The sequence below is a fragment of the Anopheles merus genome, chromosome 3L (genome assembly GCF_017562075.2).
Source record: "Anopheles merus strain MAF chromosome 3L, AmerM5.1, whole genome shotgun sequence".
Taxonomy (NCBI): Eukaryota; Metazoa; Arthropoda; class Insecta; order Diptera; family Culicidae; genus Anopheles; species Anopheles merus.
In genome coordinates this window covers 8198972-8220192 of record NC_054085.1, presented here as the reverse complement: position 1 = coordinate 8220192, position 21221 = coordinate 8198972, and the positions used below count along the sequence as shown (strand labels likewise).

At 44.0% G+C, this 21221-nt stretch overlaps 2 protein-coding genes and 1 long non-coding RNA gene across 8 annotated transcripts; 2 read left to right on the top strand and 1 right to left on the bottom strand.

Moving 5' to 3' along the window:
• Window positions 1-1108: 1108 nt before the first annotated feature.
• Window positions 1109-5027, top strand: LOC121598646 (exportin-2). Its single transcript, XM_041925779.1, has 6 exons — window positions 1109-1496; window positions 1630-3433; window positions 3505-3596; window positions 3684-3990; window positions 4090-4257; window positions 4327-5027. Exons 1-6 carry the CDS (start codon window positions 1412-1414, stop codon window positions 4787-4789), a joined length of 2919 nt encoding a protein of 972 aa, XP_041781713.1. The 5' UTR covers window positions 1109-1411; the 3' UTR covers window positions 4790-5027.
• A 1172-nt stretch (window positions 5028-6199) lies between these two features.
• Window positions 6200-20005, bottom strand: LOC121598645 (tyrosine-protein kinase Shark). Of its 6 annotated transcripts, XM_041925777.1 has the most exons (8): window positions 19129-20005; window positions 15007-15673; window positions 14824-14937; window positions 10504-10600; window positions 9932-10416; window positions 7482-9864; window positions 7241-7412; window positions 6200-6854 (listed from the first exon to the last, which is right to left on the bottom strand). In XM_041925777.1, exons 4-8 carry the CDS (start codon window positions 10577-10579, stop codon window positions 6404-6406), a joined length of 3567 nt encoding a protein of 1188 aa, XP_041781711.1. In that variant the 5' UTR covers window positions 10580-10600; window positions 14824-14937; window positions 15007-15673; window positions 19129-20005; the 3' UTR covers window positions 6200-6403. The 6 variants fall into 6 exon arrangements, with proteins under 6 accessions (XP_041781711.1, XP_041781709.1, XP_041781707.1 ...); XM_041925775.1 differs by lacking the exon at window positions 14824-14937; XM_041925773.1 differs by lacking the exons at window positions 14824-14937; window positions 15007-15673 and having other exon boundaries at window positions 19129-19702; window positions 19780-20005.
• Window positions 12374-14826, top strand: LOC121598647. The gene is made up of 4 exons (XR_006005598.1): window positions 12374-12629; window positions 13368-13615; window positions 13670-13939; window positions 14092-14826. It is a non-coding gene; the product is annotated as an uncharacterized LOC121598647 (long non-coding RNA).
• Window positions 20006-21221: the final 1216 nt, after the last annotated feature.

The window sequence follows — 21221 nt, the reverse complement described above, 5'->3', positions numbered from 1 at the left end:
TTAACAAGCACACGGTACTCTTTGGAACATTGCGGCTGATTAGCACTATGTGTAGGATTCATGATAGAACCTTTAGGCTTATTAAGAGTGTGTACCGAACTTGGTGGAACTTTATAGCTTTTTAATGCATGGCATCGGTACAAGGTGGCTCTTGTCAAAGTGTCAAAGACAGACGCTGTCAATCATCTCGTTGCTGCTGTACAAGTTAGATAAGTTAATTGAATTGACATCGGTACGAGATGGCTCTTGTCAAAGTGTCAAAGACGGACGCCGGCAATAATCTCATTGCTGCTGCACAAGTTAGATTCGTCAATTGAATAATGAATATTGAGTGAAGTGATTGTGAATTATCAGTAAATTGTGTAAAAATTTGTGTAATTCATCAATACAAAAGATCTAAAAATATACATATGTATTTAAACGAAACAAATCTTGTTGTTTATTTCATCGATGACGCTTGCTTGAAAATAAAACACAAAGAAAAATAATCCCTGGCATCGTGGCATAAGGAAGCTGCTTAGGCGCTGTTTGAAAGACTCACATAGAACTTTGATGCTGTTTATCTACTACAAAAGGCGAATTAGAGCAGCGATCTTTAGCGTGCCAAAATGAGCTGCTTAAGCAATTTTGGGTACTTGGGATCTGTGGCACTTGTCAGCCATAAAACCCTATCTTTTGACAGGAATGTGACGCTCTCCCATACAAATCTAGCGTACACTTTTTGAGTTTACGCCTCGTGTAACGTCCGTATATGACAAGATTATGATTTTCGGGTATGTGTCGCAGGACGGCCCAGAAATTCAGTTTTCACCATGGGTTATTGCAGGGATATTTTTGTTCATTGGGAATCTGTTTCATTTCCGAGGCGTTCCTAGCCAGAGTTGCGGATCGTGTGAATTTAGCACGAATTACACAATTTAAATATTATATGATAAGCAGATGTTTGCTATTGTATACTCTCTGAACAAAGCGAACGAGTTATCGAAATTTTCATTGCTTTCTATTTTAACACGATAAACGAGGTTTAAATTTTAAATTGTAACGGATTCGGTACGGACATTGGAGCAACAAAAAAACGTGGTGAATTTCTGTCCTCAGCTGTCAAGCTATAGCACCTCGCAAATTTGCCAAAAGTAACACAAAAAACACCAAACTACCGGTCGCTGCTGTTTGCCGCTCTCCACTTTACGCAGAACAGACGAACTACGGCACAATTTATCCGCACGGAGGAATCGCAAACGCTCGCAGCAACGTGCAAGTACATAATATTTATTGTTAGCTTTACAAAGGTACACATACCTTTTCGCGTTCGGTGCAATTGATACGGTGCAAGGAAGCGCGTCATTAGGCGGGAGACGGCGGTAAAGCGGGTCTTTGTCGGCGAAACACACACTCTCACGCACAGAGGAAAATGGAGATCAACGAGAACAACTTCGAGCGGTTGGCCAACTACCTGCAGCAGACACTGAATCCGGATCCGGAAGTGCGGCGTCCAGGTAGGTTGGGAGTGTTGATGCTCGTATTCATCACCTTTCGGGTGGCTTTGGGTCATGCGTGGGCCACATGTGTTTCATGGCTGTGGCGTGTGTTGGAATTGTTATTACAATGTTCCCCTCTCCTTCCATCCAGCGGAACGTTTCATCGAGAGCATTGAGGTAAGCCAAAACTATCCGCTGCTATGTCTGCACCTGATCGACCGGCCGCAGGTCGACATGACGATCCGGGTGGCGGCCGCAATCGCGTTCAAGAACTTCATCAAGCGCAACTGGGGCTTCCATCTGGACAACGACGGGCCGAACAAGGTGAGCGAATCGGACCGGACCGGCATCAAGGGACTGATCGTGCCGATGATGCTGAAATCGCCGGCCGCCATCCAGAAGCAGCTGAGCGATGCGGTCAGCATTATTGGGAAGTACGATTTTCCCACCAAGTGGCCGGAGCTGATGGACGAGATGATAGAAAAGTTTGCCACCGGAGACTTTCACATCATCAACGGTGTGCTGCAGACGGCCCACTCGCTGTTCAAGCGGTACCGGTACGAGTTCAAGTCCCAGGAGCTGTGGGAGGAGATCAAGTACGTGCTGGACAAGATGGCGAAACCGCTCACTGATCTGCTGCAGGCCACGCTCGGGCTAGCGGAGGCACACGCCGGCAACAAGGAGGCACTGAGCGTTATCTACAACTCGCTGGTGCTCGTGTGCAAGGTGTTCTTTTCGCTCAACTCGCAGGATTTGCCAGAATTTTTCGAAGACAACATGGAAACGTGGATGAAGGCGTTCCACGGGCTGCTGACGGTGGACGTGCCGTGCCTGAAGACGGACGATGACGAGGACGCGGGCGTGCTCGAGCATCTGAGGTCGCAGATCTGCGAGAACCTGTGCATGTACGCGCTCAAGTACGACGAAGAGTTTAGCCCGTACATGCCCCAGTTTGTGACGGCCGTCTGGGAGCTGCTGGTGAAATCGCACATCCACACCAAGTACGATGCGCTCGTCTCGAATGCGCTGCGCTTCCTGAGCACGGTGGCGGAGCGAACCCACTACCGGCATCTGTTCGAGGATCCGAACGTGCTAGCGAGCATCTGCGAGAAGGTCATCATACCGAACATGGACTTCCGCGTGTCGGACGAGGAGCTGTTCGAGGACAACCCGGAGGAGTACATCCGGCGTGACATCGAGGGCTCGGACGTTGAGACGCGCCGGCGGGCGGCTTGCGATCTGGTGAAGTCGCTGCTGCAAAAGTTCGAGGCAAAGATTGTGGAAATTTTCGGCCAGTACCTGCAGGTGCTGCTGGCAAAGTACGCGGAAAATCCGGCCACCAACTGGAAGGCGAAAGATACGGCCATCTATCTGGTCACGTCGATGGCCTCGAAGGGCCAGACGCAGAAACTTGGCGTTACGCAGACGTCCGAGCTGGTGCCGCTGCCCCAGTTCACGCAGCAGCAGATCATTCCCGAGCTGGAGCGGGCCGACGTTAACCAGCTGCCGGTGTTGAAGGCGGACGCGCTGAAGTTCATCATGACGTTCCGGACGATCTTGGGACCGCAAATCATTGTCGCGACGATGCCGCTGGTTTCGAAGCATCTCGGCGCGGCTAGCGTTGTGGTGCACACATACGCGGCCTGTGCGATCGACAAGATACTCACGATGCGCGGTCCGGACAAGCAGCCGATCGTGACAAAGGAGATACTGTCGCCACTGAGTGCGGAGTTGATTGCGGGCCTGTTTGCGGCGATCACCGTGCAGGGCTCGAACGAGAACGAGTACATCATGAAGTGCATTATGCGGGTGCTCAACACGTTACAGGAAGCGTCGCTCCCGTTCATGATCGTGGTATTGCCGCGCCTGACCGACATATTGTCGACCGTTGCGAAAAACCCATCGAAACCACACTTTAACCACTACCTGTTCGAGACGCTGTCCCTTTCTGTAAAGTAAGTTAGGGTGGACCATGCCATGGGCTGTTTGTGGTAAAAATTAATATTAAATTGTTTAATATCAACAGACTCGTTTGCAAAGCCGATCCCAATGCGGTCAGCTCATTCGAGGAGGCGCTTTTCCCTGTATTCCAAGGCATCCTTCAGCAAGACGTATTGGGTAAGTGTGTGGCTCAAAGACGCCATCCGCTTCATATTTTTCTCTTAACATTTTCAATTTATTTCAAACTCCTTTCGTTTCTTTCAGAATTCATGCCATACGTGTTCCAGATGTTGTCACTGTTTTTGGAGATACGCGAGGGCAAGAGCAACATTCCAGACACGTACCTTGCGCTGTTCCCTTGCCTGCTGACGCCCGCCCTCTGGGAGCGGCCCGGCAACGTGACACCACTGATTCGGTTGCTGTGCGCGTTTGTGCGGCAAGCTTCGGCGCAAATCTCGGCCGACGACAAGCTGAACGGCGTGCTGGGTGTGTTCCAGAAGATGATTGCCTCCAAGAACAACGATCACGAAGGGTTCTATCTGTTGCAAAATCTGCTCCTCTACTATCCCGCGTAAGTATTGGGAATGGGGAACTCAGAAATGCGTTCGGAAAGCGATGTGATTATGCGCAAATTTTGAATAATTCATTTTGTTTGGTTCTCTTTTGGTAGCGAGGAGCTTGGCAGAAGCATGCGACAAATTTTCTCCCTGCTATTCCAGCGGCTTAGTTCCTCCAAAACGACAAAGTTCGTGCGAAGCTTTATCGTTTTTCTCTGCCTTTACACGGCTCGCGTTGGTCCGCAGGCACTGATTCAGATGATCGAAAGCATTCAAGCGCAGTAAGTATGACTCGAGCCGCTCAATATCAACTGCGTTTCTCTACTAAAGCGTCCTTATCCGTTTTGCAGAATGTTTGGCATGGTGGTGGAACGCGTATTTATTCCCGACATCAACAAAGTGTCCGGCGAGCTGGAGCAAAAGATTGTGTCTGTCGGCATCACGAAGCTGCTGTGCGAGTGTCCGGAAATGCTGGCCGAACCGTACGTCCTGTTCTGGCCGCAGCTGCTGCAAACGGTGGTGCAGATCTTTGAGCTGCCGCCGGACGAGTCGGCCATCGATGGGGACAACTTCATCGAAATTGAGGACGTGCCCGGTTACCAGGCCGCTTACTCGCAGCTCAACTTTGCCCAGTCCAAGCCGGTCGACCCGCTGCCGGACGTTGGGAATGTGCGCCAGCATCTGGTCCAGAACCTTGGCAAGCTGGCACAGGCGAACGGGGGCAAGGTTCGTACACTGATTGCGGCCCTGCCAGCCGATCACCAGGAGGCGCTGCAGAAGTACTGCGCCCAGAGCGGTGTTCAGATCGCTTAAAGAGCGAGTCGGCGGGAAGGTCGTAATGAAGAATCCTTTTCGGAAATTGGCAAGCTCTGTTCGGAATTTTGTGTTTTTAATTGTTAAGATATAGATTCGCTCCTCCGTGATCGTGTGTGGTATCCGTTATACGCCAGACGGCATTTTTAAGTTACAAAATGATCATTTGTGTCCCACATTGCATAATGTAAGGATGTACTGTAATAAAGCTCTTGTAAGTGTCGCTGTTGTCTTCTAAAATCGTGTCTTTTTTCTAAATTTGTGTACACAAAAACAGAACAGATTATATCTACCTTTTAACCATCTTTTTATTTTTTATGAATACGGCTCAGAGTGAACGAACGACGTCTATTTTAAATTACAGTTCATTGCATGTATCTGTTTACATTGTATTTAGTACCAGTTAGAATTTCTTTCACTTTCTTTTTTGCGCACTTTGCGATTTTTTAAGCAAAGTGTGGTGACTGGAGGACATTTTATGTACACGCGCATTTACGTACCCCACTTGCCAGCCAACCTGTATGGGTATTGCAGTAATACGATCGCTCTCGAGCGGACGGTTTAATTTTGTTGCGGCTTTGTAGTTATACGTTAAATAGTGCTCTACGTTGTATGGCCAATGGTTAGTGAGTTATTTCGAATTTCCGTAGCAATAATTTCGCCTCAGCGGGTTCATGTGTTCAACTATTTAATAATAGATCGAGAGAGTAATGTTAATACAAAATTCAATAACAAGGAATTATTTTTGCATTTTCCCCTCCGCCTTTGTTCAAGTGGACTATCTCCTTGAAGGACTAGCACCGCTGGTTAACACAATACGGGAATAAGATAATAATAGTTAAATGTGCACGTTTCTTTCAGTGTCGTAAACAGAACAGCTGTTAAAAATAATTAGCAACTTGCCTGAAATACCACCACAATGAGCATGGCACCCGGGGTTTGCATTATGACACGGAGCTTTACCTTGTTTTACTCTTTACTTGCTGCACCTCTATACCTCTAACAAAATCTGGCGTGAACTTCACGACCCTTCATCCACGATTCTTCCAATGGGCAACAGATATGTTTTGAATCCGTCTCTAAGATATGGATAACAAATAAGCCGAAATAGTCGTCTCCGTACGAAAGACCAACTATGAACAGCATAACTATTTTGACTGAACTCATTGTGCTATGGGCAAATGTGTTTAGAACACTTGTGCATGCGATCCTAAATAAATAATTCTATTCGCGTTTGTTAAATCTGCAGCACTGCAATTCGTGTGCCAATCTGAGTCTGGGAAACGGTGCATCATAATAAGTAAAATATGTAAAAAAGCAGATCTAGAAAGAGGAATGATCGCAAGAGAATAAATAGCTGTTGTATAAATTATAGAAGAAATGGCGGCCAAATAAAAGGCGCGAGCATAATCTTAATAATCACGGAGCGGGGCCAAAAAATAAGAAAAAAAAAAACAAAACCCTGCAAGAAACTTGCCAATACTATAGATATAGATCGTCTAACAGTGCAACCATAAACCTAAACAAGTCCTTACAGAAGCTCTTTGCGGAAGAGTAATACGGATTATTGAATAGACATGTCATTCCACCCGCCCGCTGGTAGTTGTCCACATTTCAGTAGGGCACACCGACGTCATTGTCGCTTGCTATTTCCGGATCGATCGGTTCTACCGTCGTAATAGTCGCTGTTTTGTTGCTGCTGCCGCTGCCACCCGCATGCGTCAGTGTCGTCACGTTCGCATTGATCTCAACACCCGTCCCAACCAGTTCCTGCAGATTTTGGTACTCGATGTCGTCGGAGAAGAAGCGATGCAGGAAGCGGAAGGTCGGGCGCAACTTGGGGTTGTACTGCCAGCAATTGCGCATCACCTCGAACACCTTGTCTGGGCAGGCGTCCGGTCGGGACAGTCGCTGATCTTCCTCGATCAGCTTAATCACCTCGGCCCCCTTCATGTCGTGGTAGGGTGGCGCACCGTAGGAAAACATTTCCCACAGCGTAACGCCGAACGACCACACGTCGCTGGCATGCGAGAATGTGCCGTAGTTGAAACTCTCGGGGGCATACCTGAGGTAAAAGGGGGGGGGGGTTCACAGTGCGATTAGTATATTGATGATCAGATGTATAAATGATCTTCAGTTTTTTTAAAATTTTGTTCGAAAGTGTTAATAATAATTCGATAAAAATGTTTCTCAAAAAGTGGGGAGCAAAGAACGACATAAGAGTCAAATTTAACCCTTTGCGGCTGTTTGCCCTTCTAAAAAGTAATACCATTTTTTAAATTTAAGTACAACATAAATTTGACAACAAAATATGCATATATGATGGCTCTTTATGCCTCGCAAACTTTGCCGATCATTGCAAAAACACCCAATTCCACTCTGCATCATGATGTTTTGCACACAGTGAACGAATACAGTGCAAAAAGTGATTCATCGTCTTTGCTTACTCACCATTTGATGGGCCATTTGCCGCCCTGACTAGCGCGATAATACTCCTGACCGGCACCGATTGCACGTGATAGCCCAAAGTCTGATATTTTGGCTTGATACTTGTTTGCCAACAAAATATTGCGGGCCGCCAGATCTCGATGGACGAAGTGTTTCTCCTCCAGGTATTGCATGCCTGCGAAGAAGATGAAAAAAAAAAGGTCATGAGCTCATGAAAACCCTATTTCCCCACACGCTTACTTACCACTGGCAATCTGTGCTGCCCAAATCATCATCTCTTGCTTAGGATTGATCGTAGCCTTGTTTTTCGTAATGTACACCAGCATCGAGCCGAGCGAAATCAGCTCCTGCACCATAATCAATGGCGGTCCCTTGCAGATGCCGATCAGCCGCACGATACAGTTGTGGCGCAACCGTATCATCACGCTAGCTTCACGCAGAAAATCGGTTCGATCGCGCCGCTCCTGGTTGTCCATCACCTTCTTGATTGCCACCGGGACACGTCCCATCATCACTGGCGGGGAGGTTTTGTGCGTCACACCGCCGCTCTGGTAGCCGCCTCCGGCAGTATCGACTGGCCACGGGTCTAGAAAACCTTGATAAACGAACCCGAATTCACCGCGCCCCAGCACCGTCTCGGCATGGATGCATTCCTTCGGTATGAAGTAATTCGGTCCCTCGGGTTGGGCGGCCGTGTTCGACGACTGTTGCTGTTGAAACATGGCGAAAAACACACTCTCGCCACTGAGCACGCTAGCCCGGCTGAAGGACGATTGATTCGAGTCGAGCCGTTCGAACAGCTTGCTCGCACGCATCTGGCCACCGCAGGTTGGGCTGGTCGGTGTTTGACATTCTTCCACTGAGACGCTGCTGAAGATGGGTACCGTTTTCGTCATGATGTAGTTGGTTGGCGCGTTGCGTACGGGTTGGATAGCGACCGGATCGTCTGACGTCACTGTGTTGTTGTTGTTGAGCAAACTGGCACCTCCAGCGGCGGCTGCAGCTTCAAGGCACGCTCGCGCTGGTGGTGGAATGGGTGCTTCCACGAAATAAATGTCCTCACCTGCATCGTCCGGCAGCGTGTCGGACCGCAGTGGATCGTCGCTTTGGGTGAAGTAGTCCAGTGTAACGGATTCGTTGTTGTTGTTGTTAACGGAATCGAGTAAGGGCGCCGACAGCTTGGGCGGGATCGCTGGTGGCAATTCCGAATCGTCCTGCAGGCCAGCCACCGGGGGTGACGTGGACAGTGCGGGTACGGCAACGACCGGTGGCTCACCGATGTCGATATCAACGATGGCACAGTTGTTGGTAGGGATTTTGTAGATATCATCGGATGCCGCACAGCTTGCGACGAGGTTAAAGTCGGAGGAAAACTTCAACTGCTGCAGTAACTTCGAAGGGCTCACGGTGGGCTCGATCGAAGAAACGTTCAGCGAGGCAGAGGAAGAGTTGGTTTCAGTGCCCGACCCACCGTCCGGATCGGCGGCTGCCGGTTTCAGCTTCTGTTTGCTCTTGCGCAAGCTCTTCATCCCGTCCATGAGCGTTTTCTTGAGAGTCGGCGAGGCGTTACTGCCGCTCGGTTTAGTTTTTGGCTCGTCCGGGGCGTTGGGCGACGTTGGTCCTTTCGAATTGCGTCGCGGCGTTTCGGGTGCACACCGCTCGGGGCTTCGATCGAACAAACCGACCCGGTTCATCTGCAGCATTGCATCGTTCGGCACGGAAAGGTTCCTAGAGGGCATTCCCTTCGATGGAAGGGTGGCTGTGACTGTGGTAGGATTATCACTAGACTTGCGAAACATGCTTGTGAGCCCGGCCGCCAGCAGGGAGCCGCTGCCGTTCGTGCTGTGATGAGCCGAGCCGCCGTACGATGGAAGCGCGGCCGTCGTACCATCGGTACGATGCATTCGATGTTTCGATTTCGGTATTGTGGCGAACGCCGGTATCGGTGGCTTTGGTCCGGGCGTAACGGGAAAGCGCAGATTGATTGGCAACCCGTCCGAAAAGCGCGTATAGTGCTCGATCAGATGCTCGAGCGAGTTCATGTACGGGCCTTCGTCAATGTACAGCCAGTCCTGCTGCCGCTGGATGATGAAATGTTTCGGCTCGTTGTCGTAAAGCATCGTCAGGACGTCGACGTTCTGTTTGGCCGAGTAACGCACCAGGTACGTGCCCGAGGTGGACTGCTCCAGCCCATCCAGACACTCGCCGTTCTCTTTGTTGCCGTCGCGGTCCGGTTGCTGCTGCTGCTGCTGTCTATGAGCCAGATTGGGCAGCAACTTGACGGCAAAGTCTTTCAGGTAGTCGACAGCCGCCGTACGCTCAAGCGTGCCATGGTACCAGAGGTCCCGGTGCGTCAGCGGTCGCTGCGGTTCGTACGCGTTCAGAAACTCGACCACTTGGTAGTGGCCGCGAAGGCGAGCCAGATCTGATGGCATTTCGCCAAAGTTGGTGCGCGGTCGGTGCGGTACGCGATGGCTTAGCAGCTCCTGAATGGCTTCGATGTTGCCATTGTCGGCCGCTTCGTGCAGTGGTACCCAACCGGTTTCGCTGTTCCGTGCTTGCAGGCTGGCTGCTGCTTTAATCAGCATTCGCACCATCTCCAACCCATTCCGCTTCGCGCAAGCGTACTGAAAAGCAGTAAAAGGCATACGTTATAGCACATCATTTAAATAGTTTTCATTTGCTTGCTCTTACATGCAGAGGTGTGTTGCCTTTGGCATCGCGACTGTTAATGTTTGCGCCGCGCTCGATCAGCTTCAGCAGAATCTTGTCGTCCGCGTGCAGACACGCCAGGTGGACCGCCGTTTGGCCGTCCTGATTTTTGGAGTCAATATTCCGGTACCCACACTTGAGCAGCTCCGACACGACCGTATAGTTGCTTTCTTTTGTCGCTCGGTGCAGCAGGTTCGTGGTGCCGTGGCTGCGCACATCGTGCGGCGGAGGATCGCTGCGGCATATTACCTGCAGCCGGGTCACCAGATTGCCCTTATCCTTCTGGTAGTGCTCGATCAGCGAATCGAGCCCGTGGATCGGTGTGTGATCGTGGATGGAAAAGAACGCATCGTCCCCGTGACGTCGGATGGCGTAATGTACCACCTCGCCCTTGAACAGCACCGACAGCACGTAGTCGCCCTCGGAGGAGGAACTTTCGCGCACCAGAAACACACCATCGCTGCCCTCTGTGTGCGAGTGATTGAATGTTAAACGGATGAGAATTAGATAAATGTTATTTAAATGGGAAATATTTCGCTTGGAAATGTGCTTACCCCGGCGCAAAATCTCTTCCGCATCTTCACGGGAGATTTTGCCATGAAACCAGCACAGATTTTCCTCCCGATTCATCCTAAGGATGTAGGATTTGGTCTAAAAAAGAGACAAAACGAAAAAAAAAACATCCATTGTGAAATCAAACTGTCCTTGATTAGTTCATTTTTTTTAAAATTTAATAGATGACAACATGTTTGTTTCGCTGTGCGAGCAAAACTGAAAGTGAGGGAAACAATTCCAACATCACGTTAATCATCCAATGCCATACAATCCCTCAAGGTGGAATCTTCTTTATCACAGAAAAGATACACTCTTATTGAACATAATTGACGTTTGACGCCATGGAAGGGGCATTATTCGCATCGCTGTTCATTATCATGGCTATCATTTTGGAAAAGTTACACACTGGAGGGTAAGGAGACAAAAAAAACACCTGTAATGCTTACCAATTCGTGTTTTGAGCCAAACTTTTTGCTAATTTACTTATCTACACAAAGCAAAAGGCGCATCATATTCCAAAATAGAAGGTCTCCCGTTGTACATTCGGCCCTGCGCGATTTGTGCGTACGGCTTCTATTGCTTTCCAGAATTGCGCATGCACAATCGGATTCAATCACGGATCATTTCCCTACTCAGGCCTCTTTTGCAAGTTCGATACGTTTCGATTGCGCTGTTCGTACGTTCATGTACGTGAAGGGAAAGCCGTGCGCCTCCGTACCCGCACTTAGCACTGTTTCGAAAACCTCTTTATTTTATTTAGTGTTTATATTATTTATTAATTTTTCTCTGAACTGTTTGAGGTGTTTTGTTGGATGACGTTTCGTGGAATGTAGAAGTTCTTTGTTTGTGTTTCCCGCAGGGCAAGGCGAAGGTTTTTGACGTTAGAAAATAGCTGCATCTCGCTCATTTTCTCTACCCGTATTTTACTCGCCTACAGTGTTCGTTCCGATCATGCATTACTCTTACTTTTTCACCTACACTAACGGTTGTTTGATATAGCTTCGTAACCATCAATCGGCATGGCACGCGAATGGCCGTGTCAGAAGTGGCACAGAATAAATACAGTAGATCGTCGATTATCTGGGGGCGGATTAACCGGCGAGAGGCTTAACCGAGCGTATGCATTTGACAGCTGTTCAATAGTGGTGTACATTTGCAGCGATAGTCAAGTTGGTAAACAATTTGTTTGCATATTTCTAGTGTCTAGTGATATTTTTTAATTTAATATTTCTTCATGAATAGTTGTTAAACTTATAGTTATTGATTAACATATAATTTAACTAACTATTAATCAATTGAATCAAAATGAATTGTTAATAAAACCAGAGAATTTTATAATTTTTATGATTTGACATTTCTTTGACCACTATCATTGGAAATCGATTAACCGGTAGCCATACGGTCCCGAGTTGCACGGATAATCGATGTTCTACCGTAAATTAATAAAAGCATTAATGCAATTAGCAATTGTTAATATAATAAACAATTGTTAAATGTTCAATGCCGGCTTTACACGATTTCCTCAGTGTCAAGGTCACCAGCGAATGTAGACAGTACATAAATGGCCACCATCGGATCAGCTGATGCAATAGTGAAACTCGTACCAGCAAGTGCCAAGACGGAGCGAAGATGTTAATTTGGTACACACCTTTAATCTAGGAGCCCATGGAATCAATGAAAGGCTAGGTGGAGGCAGTGGTGGGGTGTTTTTTGGCCATTTAATTGTGTTCACCAACACAATCGCACACCAGCGCGTGCTTCTTGGCGGCTATCTTGAACCCTCAAAAACCCTCGTTCGAAACCTAGTTCCGCCTTTCAAAAACGCTCGCCAGCGAGGGAAAAACGCCATCGATCGAGCGTTCGCGAGCTCACAATTTGCAGTAATTTGTTGTACGGGAGTTTTATTGCAGTGTCGGCGCGTTGGCGATGTTTTTGCTGATCATGATGTCTGTGGTGATTTGAAATTACGGTTGACATTTTCCACCAATTGGTGTGAAGATCAGAATGTGTTGGAGTAATATCAATTTCTTGATTTTACGTGTATAGCTCGATTGGATACCATATTGGCCTGAGAAAGGGTACAAAATGTTACAGCTAAAGACAGAAATCATGGAAGAATTGTTCAGTAAGTTAACCCAAGTCTATGGAATAACCAATGGCCTGTGAAGTGCTTTGGTGCCTTAGGGCGGTGGCAACTCTCATCCGATGCGATTTTATCGGACGCTTCTGTCAAACGCTATTTCGGCTCATATTGCGAAAATTTGAATGGTTTAACCATTATAAAAAATAATTTCATATTGTTCCTACATAACCTGCATGATTACATTGACAGATAAAATCGGATGCGACGATCCGACGGAATCAAAAAATTTTGATTCCATCGTACGACGAAATCGCACGTCCGACGTTATCTGTCAAATCCCATATAAATCTCGTCCGATAAAATCGCATCCGATGAGCGCTGCCACGGGCCTTACTGATGTGTTTAAGATCATCAGTAGGACAGTAGAATATTCACTAAGAACTAGATCGCCTAAATCGCGCAGAAGAAAGTATAGTTCAGCTATAGTTTACGGAGGAGCTACTATAACGACAAGCTATACAAGCTGTATGGTGACTGCACTATCATTCAGTGCATCAAGTTCGCCAGGCCCCGGCGTGCTGGCTATATTATACGCTTGAAAGCGCGTCTGCCATGAAAGCCGGGATAAGGCCCGTGTCTGTGCTCCATCGCATGCGATTTTATCGCACGTGCTGTCAAACGCTTTTTCGTATAATATTGCGATTATTTGGATGATTTTAATAATATAACGATTATGAAAAATTAAGTTGAGATTGTTCCTACAAAACACCACACATTTAGTTTGACAGATAAAATCGGATGCGGCGTCCCAAGGTCTATTGAGGATAGAGGTTGAAGCATTCAGTGTAAATTGACAAACAGCTGTGGGAAAAATTTGACATTTCGGTAAGAAGTTGTTTACCTTCATACGACGGCGGTGGTTTTAGAAAAAAAACGAGTTACACGCGTACCGAGTTTTTAAAAACGACCTATATTCCATCCAAATATTAAAATAATCGAAGTTTTGGTGCAGTTTAACTCGTTTAAAGGTATGTTGGTGTTAATTTTGAAGTCATGAGACTAATTTTGTTATGCAATTTCAGTGTACAACATGACAACAACTTGCGCTGCATCTTTTTGTAGCAATAGCCGGTATCTGGCAAAAAAGCACAACATCGACATCATTTTCCATAAATTTCCAACTGAGCCAGTTCTTTTGCGCAAATGGATATTATTTTGCAAACAAGAAGACAAATGGACTCCTTCAAAAAACCATATTTTGTGCTCCTCACATTTCGTGAAGGACGATTACCAGCTCATCAACTCACCGTCCAAGGAAAACAAGAAGACGTTTAAGAAGCTGAAACCAGTTGGTAAGCCTTTATTATCAATTTAAATAAGCATTCTAGAGGAAAAGCGAACCTGCAATATGAACGAATGATGTACTACTGTTCAGGCGGTTTAGCTGTTAGCCGGACGTACAAACGAGCTGCTACAGGTAAGGTTTGCCATCGTACAATTGCAGATGCTGGCCGGAAATCAGAAGGCAGCGATCACAACGCACGAATCACTCGGCTGACACTATCAATGCTTCAAAGCGGCCAAGGCTGCTTTCGATAGTGTTCCACATCAGTGGCGGATCTAACGGTAGGCGGACTAGGCGGTCGCCTGGGGCCCCGTAGTTCTCTAGTCTAGTCTAGTCGCCTAGAGCCCCCGATATCCTTAATCCGTCACTGTTCCACATTCCTTACTACTCGTCAAACTCCGAACTCTCAGACTGCCGGAACAGCTGTTGGCCTGGACACTACACTTTGCACCGTACCATCGCTTCGTTGGGTATGTCACAAGGAACCAACGTTGATCGACGTTTCATTGTACTCTTTGTATGGCGTATTCGGGGTTTTTGCTCCAGGAAACCACTTTCTTTATGCTGACGATACAAATATATTCATCCCCATTCGCGGGCCCCAAATAAAATCCTTCCTCAAGCCGACTAGCTGCATCTTCAGGGCACGTTGTGCACGTTCTTGTCCAGGTGCTCCACAAAACCCTGGAATTAAGTATTGAGTGATCACCATCACAAACATTCAGAAAACACAATGAAAATAAGCAATCGCTAGCGATTGGCTGGGAGTTGTGTGTTGTTTGCACGCCGCGCTTCATAGACTATCACCGTATTCCATTGTTGAGCATGTTTAGACGACTGAGAGTTGGTGCTTGCAATCTATAAGCTAGTTTAAAAGTGTTGTTCAGCTACCGTAAAACAAACGCTGCGATATTTGAAGCATTATTTGATAAGAACAGCAGCCGGATCGTTGGATTGTACAACAAAAAAGCTGGTTTGAACATGCTTCATTCAAAAGAATATCACCTACAAAATGATAAAAAGCTAATTGTTTTAAGTTGCATCTTGTAGTTTCTACTTATGGAGAATACGTACCTCATTAAACATTGCAAGCAATTCTTATTTCTCCGCATATATACCGAAAACCTTCACCAAACTCACTGGAAGGCAAGTTGTGAGACGCAAATTCCTGTGGGAAGACTGCTGTATAAAGTTGTTTTCAGCACCTGTATGAAAGAACGTTGTTGACAAATATTGTTTCCGTATTGAACGCAGTTTAAAATTATGCTACATATCTCTTGTTTCCTTGTTTTTTTGCAGTAAAGGTATCCATTATGTTCCACTCGATTCTGCAGATTGCTGCGTGAGTTGTTTGTAAACACTTTCTAATCGAAGTGTCAAACGCAGCTTCAAAATGTCGGAACAGCAACAAGCTATGCTTCGACCTCTATCCTAAATAGACCTTGCGGCGTCCGACGAAATCAAATTTTTTTGATTCCGTCGTACGACGAAATCGCACGTCCGACGTTATCTGTCAAATCCCATATAAAATTTTGACAGGCCTTCCGATAAAATCGCATCCGACGGAGCACAGACACGGGCCTAAAGGATTGGCAGATGAAGGCGCAAGATCGAGAGAAGTATCAGACACTTCTACAGCGGTTGATGCTTATCCTCTTGCTGGTCTGTCGTTTTGATGAGAAGTGATCCCGTTCGGTCTTGTAGGAACCAGCATGTGTATCGAATAGATACTTAAATCATCCTAAGGTAATATACAAATATAAATAATATAATATAATATAAATGATCTAGAGTTGGCCCTCGATAAATGTTTCATTATTACGTTTCATAGACTAAAAAAAAACGATCAAGTATAATTATTCGTTGTTAGGCAGTGTGTTACATCGTCGCCAGGAAGCCTGTGATCTAGATGTTACACTAGACTCTAGTTTAAATTTCCGTTTGTATATTGACTACAATGTTAACAAGACATACAAGATGCTAATTTTATCTTTTGACAATTCCGTGAATGTAATGATGTCTTATGGTTTAAGTCGTTGTTTACTGAACTGCGAAGTTTACAAGACTTGCTTTAAAATGCGACCAATTCAGAAGACTTACAACCATGCCAAATTATCGCTCGCGTTGCCTTCTGCTTGGCCTACAGACGCTCGAACACCATTTTAAGGTTAACCAATGTGTATTTGTAGCCAAAATATTAAAAAAAAACAAATTAGATGTCCCTTATTTACTAGAGAAGAACAATATCTACGCGCCATCGAGACCTCTTCGCTCTCGTAACTTACTTGTCGGCGAGAACAGGCGTACCTTATATGGATACAACAAACCGTTACTAGCTATGACAAGGCAATTCAAAACATGGTCCCATCACTTTGATTTTAATTTAACGACCAATGCATTTAAAGAAAATATTTTTTTAATCTTCAATTTTGGCGACACTGGATCAAGGGAGATGTTAGGCGAATAATTTAGGATTAAGGTGTAGGATAGGTTTGAAGTACTTAATTTGTCACAGCCTCAAAAGTGCAAGACACATATGTTGGTAAATAAATAAATAAATAAACACATGACAATTGTCACTCAGAACAGTAACTTCACTCAAAGTAGAATCACCGACAAACCGACGTGACACTGGTGTTACAAAAGTGTCCCACACGAAAGTACTGTCATTTACCAGTGAGGCGAACACTTCTGTCAAAGTAAGCTCTGTTCACTGCTGCTTCGATGTAAACAACTTTTCTAAATACAAATTGCGAAGGAAGTGTGAGGCACAATTTTGTGAGAATTATTGGACAAAACACCCAGGAAAATCATTTTACATGTTTCTAAATACGCATTAGAATTTGCGAAGAAAAACAAAAAGGGGATTTAGCAGTTTCTTCTCTGTGTCAGTGTAGTAAGCGAATCATTATAGAGATGGCGCTAGTGTTTAACGTATTTTCATTTGAAATAAGGAGACAACTTTTGAAGCTCATTTTGTTCGAAGTGTCACGTCGGTTTGTCGGTGGTAGAATAGCGATTAAAGATATTTGGATCTTTTACTAGCATAGTAGTGATTTATTGCAGAAATAGACCACATAATTCCTGCATTGCAAACTATCGATTCACTCTTTTACGCTTAAACTTAAACTTAATTCAACAAGCAGCACATTCCATTTTTTTTCAATTTAACCAACTTATGATATGAAAGATTCAAATCAAACACTACTTCACTACTAAGAATACAAATAAAAACGTATTAATAAATCATAACAAATAATCATATTGCAAGAAACTTGTTTGTTTAATGACTTAAGTCGGTTTTAGTGTTTCATGAAAGTGTCTGTAAAAAGGAATTGGTAACGAGATCCTTTTCTGCAGACCGGCACACGAAAGTTCGTTATTTAATCTTGTACAACCTACTAATTACCTTCAAAGGACTTGCCTAAAACCAGTCCATTGTCTGCATAACAACAGGGTAAGCTCATTGCGTGATCTCAAACGGGAGGCTTTATCAGTTGAGACGAGACTTTGTGAAATAATAGAAGTTGTTCCATCATATATTTTCTATTACATTTCAACTACACCACGATGGACTGCTCGCTTAAGTGGAAAAAGATTTCGCAGACAGCATGTCTGGGTGCTCATACTTTGGATGGCCAGTATCAATAACTATGCTTACATTTTATTTGACCTCACGAGTATTTATTTTAGATGTTTTTTTTTTGCGGAAGAACTGGTTGTAAACACGATTGTGTGAAGTGTATAATCGAGAAAGGTGTGATAATTGTATGACCTACGCGAGCGTAAAACAAAATGATTCATAGGTTGGTTCTTATCCCTAGTTGGTTGGTCTAGGTTTGTCAAAGTAACTTTTTGAATAATTTTTATGCTTGAATTTTCAAATTGGCTCTTCACATAAAACTCTTCGAGGATATTTTAAAATTTCCAATTTTAGGTAACTGTAACTGTGTAACTGTGTAACTTGTGTTTTGATGATTATGAGTAGACAATTGGTGACATGGCGGGTATATTGTGAATGCGTGTGAGTTGACGACTATACTAGAAAATCGGTCCTAGGAAGAGTAAATTACACACATCGTAACAAATCCAATCCCGTAATCTCAGCTCTCAGCTGTTTTTCTTGACCTTGAGTGGGTTTTTTATTTTGTTGTACAGTCAGAATTCGATAGTTGAACGCTTTTTAGTTGGCATGCTTTTTAGTTGAACGCTCAATAGTTGGCTGACAGTTCAATTAAAAAGCATGCGTTTGTATGGGAAAACCGGTTTTTGAAAAATTCACAAAAATCTTATGGCATGCCGAGGAAAATTTAAGATTTTTTTTTGTATGAAAAAACGTGCCAGCTAAAAAGCACATATTGAATAGTTGGCAGGGAATCGAAGTTCAACCAGTGAGTTCGGACTGTATTTTGTTTAGTTGTAATTTCCCGTGTCAATCCATATGGATAATCTAGTATGTTTAGTTTCTATTAATTGCAATCACAGTGCAAATGCAGTCAAATAAAATTTAAAATGTATTCTGAACCACCAGCACGTTTCTTTGATATTTTAAAATATTGCCCTGTTGTAGTAGTCATATTGTTTATTTATATTAATTCTTAAACTCAATAACAATAACTCTATAACTCAATAATCTTGTAGACCATCATTTGTATATATTTGCCATTTGCGCGGTCATGCTGCAATGAACATAAAAGTTAATTTATTTTTTATGCCTTATTTATCTGTTCGTGAAAGTTTGGGGAGCTTTCAGTGCATTACAATCGAATAGTACCATGTGATCACAATTTTGTTTGTTGTTTGTTGTAGAAGACATTTTTCTTCTTTTCGATTTTGTAAGATTAGCATTAGACCAATGGATGTTAAACATACGGTTTTGTAAAATTTGTACCAAAAACGGTGATAAAAACCGAAGATGTTTTGCGTTGAAAAACAAAAATTTAAAAACAAATCAAAAATGTTATAAGCTATGGTCAGGCTGTAAAGAATGGTCAGAGGTCAGAGTAAGCTATTTCCAGTCCAGTCTGCTCAAATAAATCGTATCACCCATTCTGGGACGTCTACATTGTTTAAATATTCCGTATGGAGGATTCAGTGCAAATCCCCAAATACAATTTACCACTCTCGACTGGGTAATAAATCACGTTCCGAGATTACCTTACCACCATGGCAGTCTAGACACCCAGCTACACTTACCTTTACAATCACATAGTCGGTGCGGGACATTTTCTCTGGCCGTGTCTTGTCTCAGTGAAAACAATTCTCCAGTAGTATCCAACTCGCCGGCCGGTTACTCAAAACATTGAATGGTGTCTGCTTTTCAATTGGGCAATCAGAACTCTTATCACAGCACGATGCATTGCATTTAGTGTGTTGCCACTGTATTAAGCGTGGTTTATTTGTTTGTTTACTTCTCGATGTTGATGGCTTATATTTTAAGCTTTATTTGCACTATGCACAACAACACACTTCCGGAAACGTGAATCGGGTACGTTATTGTTGCGAGCAAATTTTTACACTAAACACAGAACCAACGACAACCATATAGTTGCGAGAGAATAGCACGACACACATGTTCGGGAGCACACAGACGTTCTGTGGCGATGAGTCAGCGGTGCAAAGTTGCAAACATTCTTGCTAGCATTTGACATCAGCTATAGCAAGCGAGAGCGATAACAATTGTCTACGTCTGATAGACAGCAAGACAGTGTGAGAGAGAAGCAAAGGTCTAATATGTGTCCACAGCTGGATGAACACAAACGAGGTGAAACTAACAAGAAGAGAGCGCGTGTATTCATAAGTTTGATGCTTAGGTCACATCACAATGTATCACAATGTTTAACTTACTTAAAATAAATTCACAAAATTGAACAATCAAACAAAATTTACTATTGTATACGTCACAGAAACGTATCTTCTCAATCAATGCATCATTCGTATTAAACACTAATTTAAGGAACGTCCCACACTAAACAATTTTTTACGCAAACATGAAGCAGTATCTACGATTTCGGACTAACAAACTGGAACCTCTTCACACGGCATGCGGTCAGTCGCGCTGATAAATGCCGAATGAACGTGTATTCGAGAACGCTACTTGCACCGAACTATGGGCACATTAGAACAGATATTGTGGTAAAAGTGTAACAAAGTTTTATAACATATTAGTTTTAGTATTAATAAAATTGTTTTAGTTTTTGTTGAATGAGATTATAGGCAACATAAAAGGTTTTGTACACATATAGTATATCTTCATATTCTTATCTTGTGTATTTAATTTATTTCTAATTACTATCGAATGTGCAAGATAATTTGCTGTACTACAAGCTATTATCATACGAAGAGCCCATAGTTTGATATTATAGTTTTATAGCCACTTATAGGAAAAGTCACGATAGATAGCCCGAAGGTACAACATAGATTTTGCATTAACTAAACGTATCAATAATCTAATGAGGTAAAGCTTATTTATTTTATCATTTTTTTTTACTTATGATTACTGAATACATTTTACGTGTTTTGAGCGATTTAGTTTATTTGAAACCAAAAATATTAGATTAATCTTTTTGATAATGTTGGTAGTATGCCTCTCCTACAATAAACTATCAAAAATACATAGCGTTACTTGTATGTTAAAAATGAGTAAACAAAATAAAAATTAAAGAAAAATTATAGTAAAAAGTTAGTAAAATATTTATTTAAACATAGTTTTGATCAAAATTCTAGCAAATTATGCCCACCGTGAATTCGTTTAACTAGATCTCACTACTACTATGAAACTCACATACTTACAAAGTTTTACGTATTACGAAGCATATGTGCGACCACCTGCTTCATTTTATTGCCAAACATTGCCGGTGTTGTAAGAAGCAAGAAAGCATCTTTCTCTACTGATACTAATTTAGCTAAGTTTATCCTAAGGCTTTTATTTGCACTCAATTGTATCGACATTTGCAGCCATTTGAGTTGAAGTTTTCCACACTCCCCAATTGTTTTCGTTTTGCTATGCCGCTATTGTGGAGCGGTGAGTCATAAGACCCGGGGGCCCATGGGATTTCCCTTTGTTTTTGTTTGTAGGTTTGGAGCACTAATGAAACCAGCGTTGGTATGAGTTCTTAGATTGCGTGTGTGAGTCTTTATTCAGTCGTGGCGTGCACGTGACGTAAGCGTATATATGAAGTTGGCTAAAGCGGACGCCTGGTTGTTTGTAATTCACCTATAGTACTAGCTGGCGATAATCATGAATGAAATAATCTCAATGGGCTGATTTGGCATAGCAAATTGTAAGC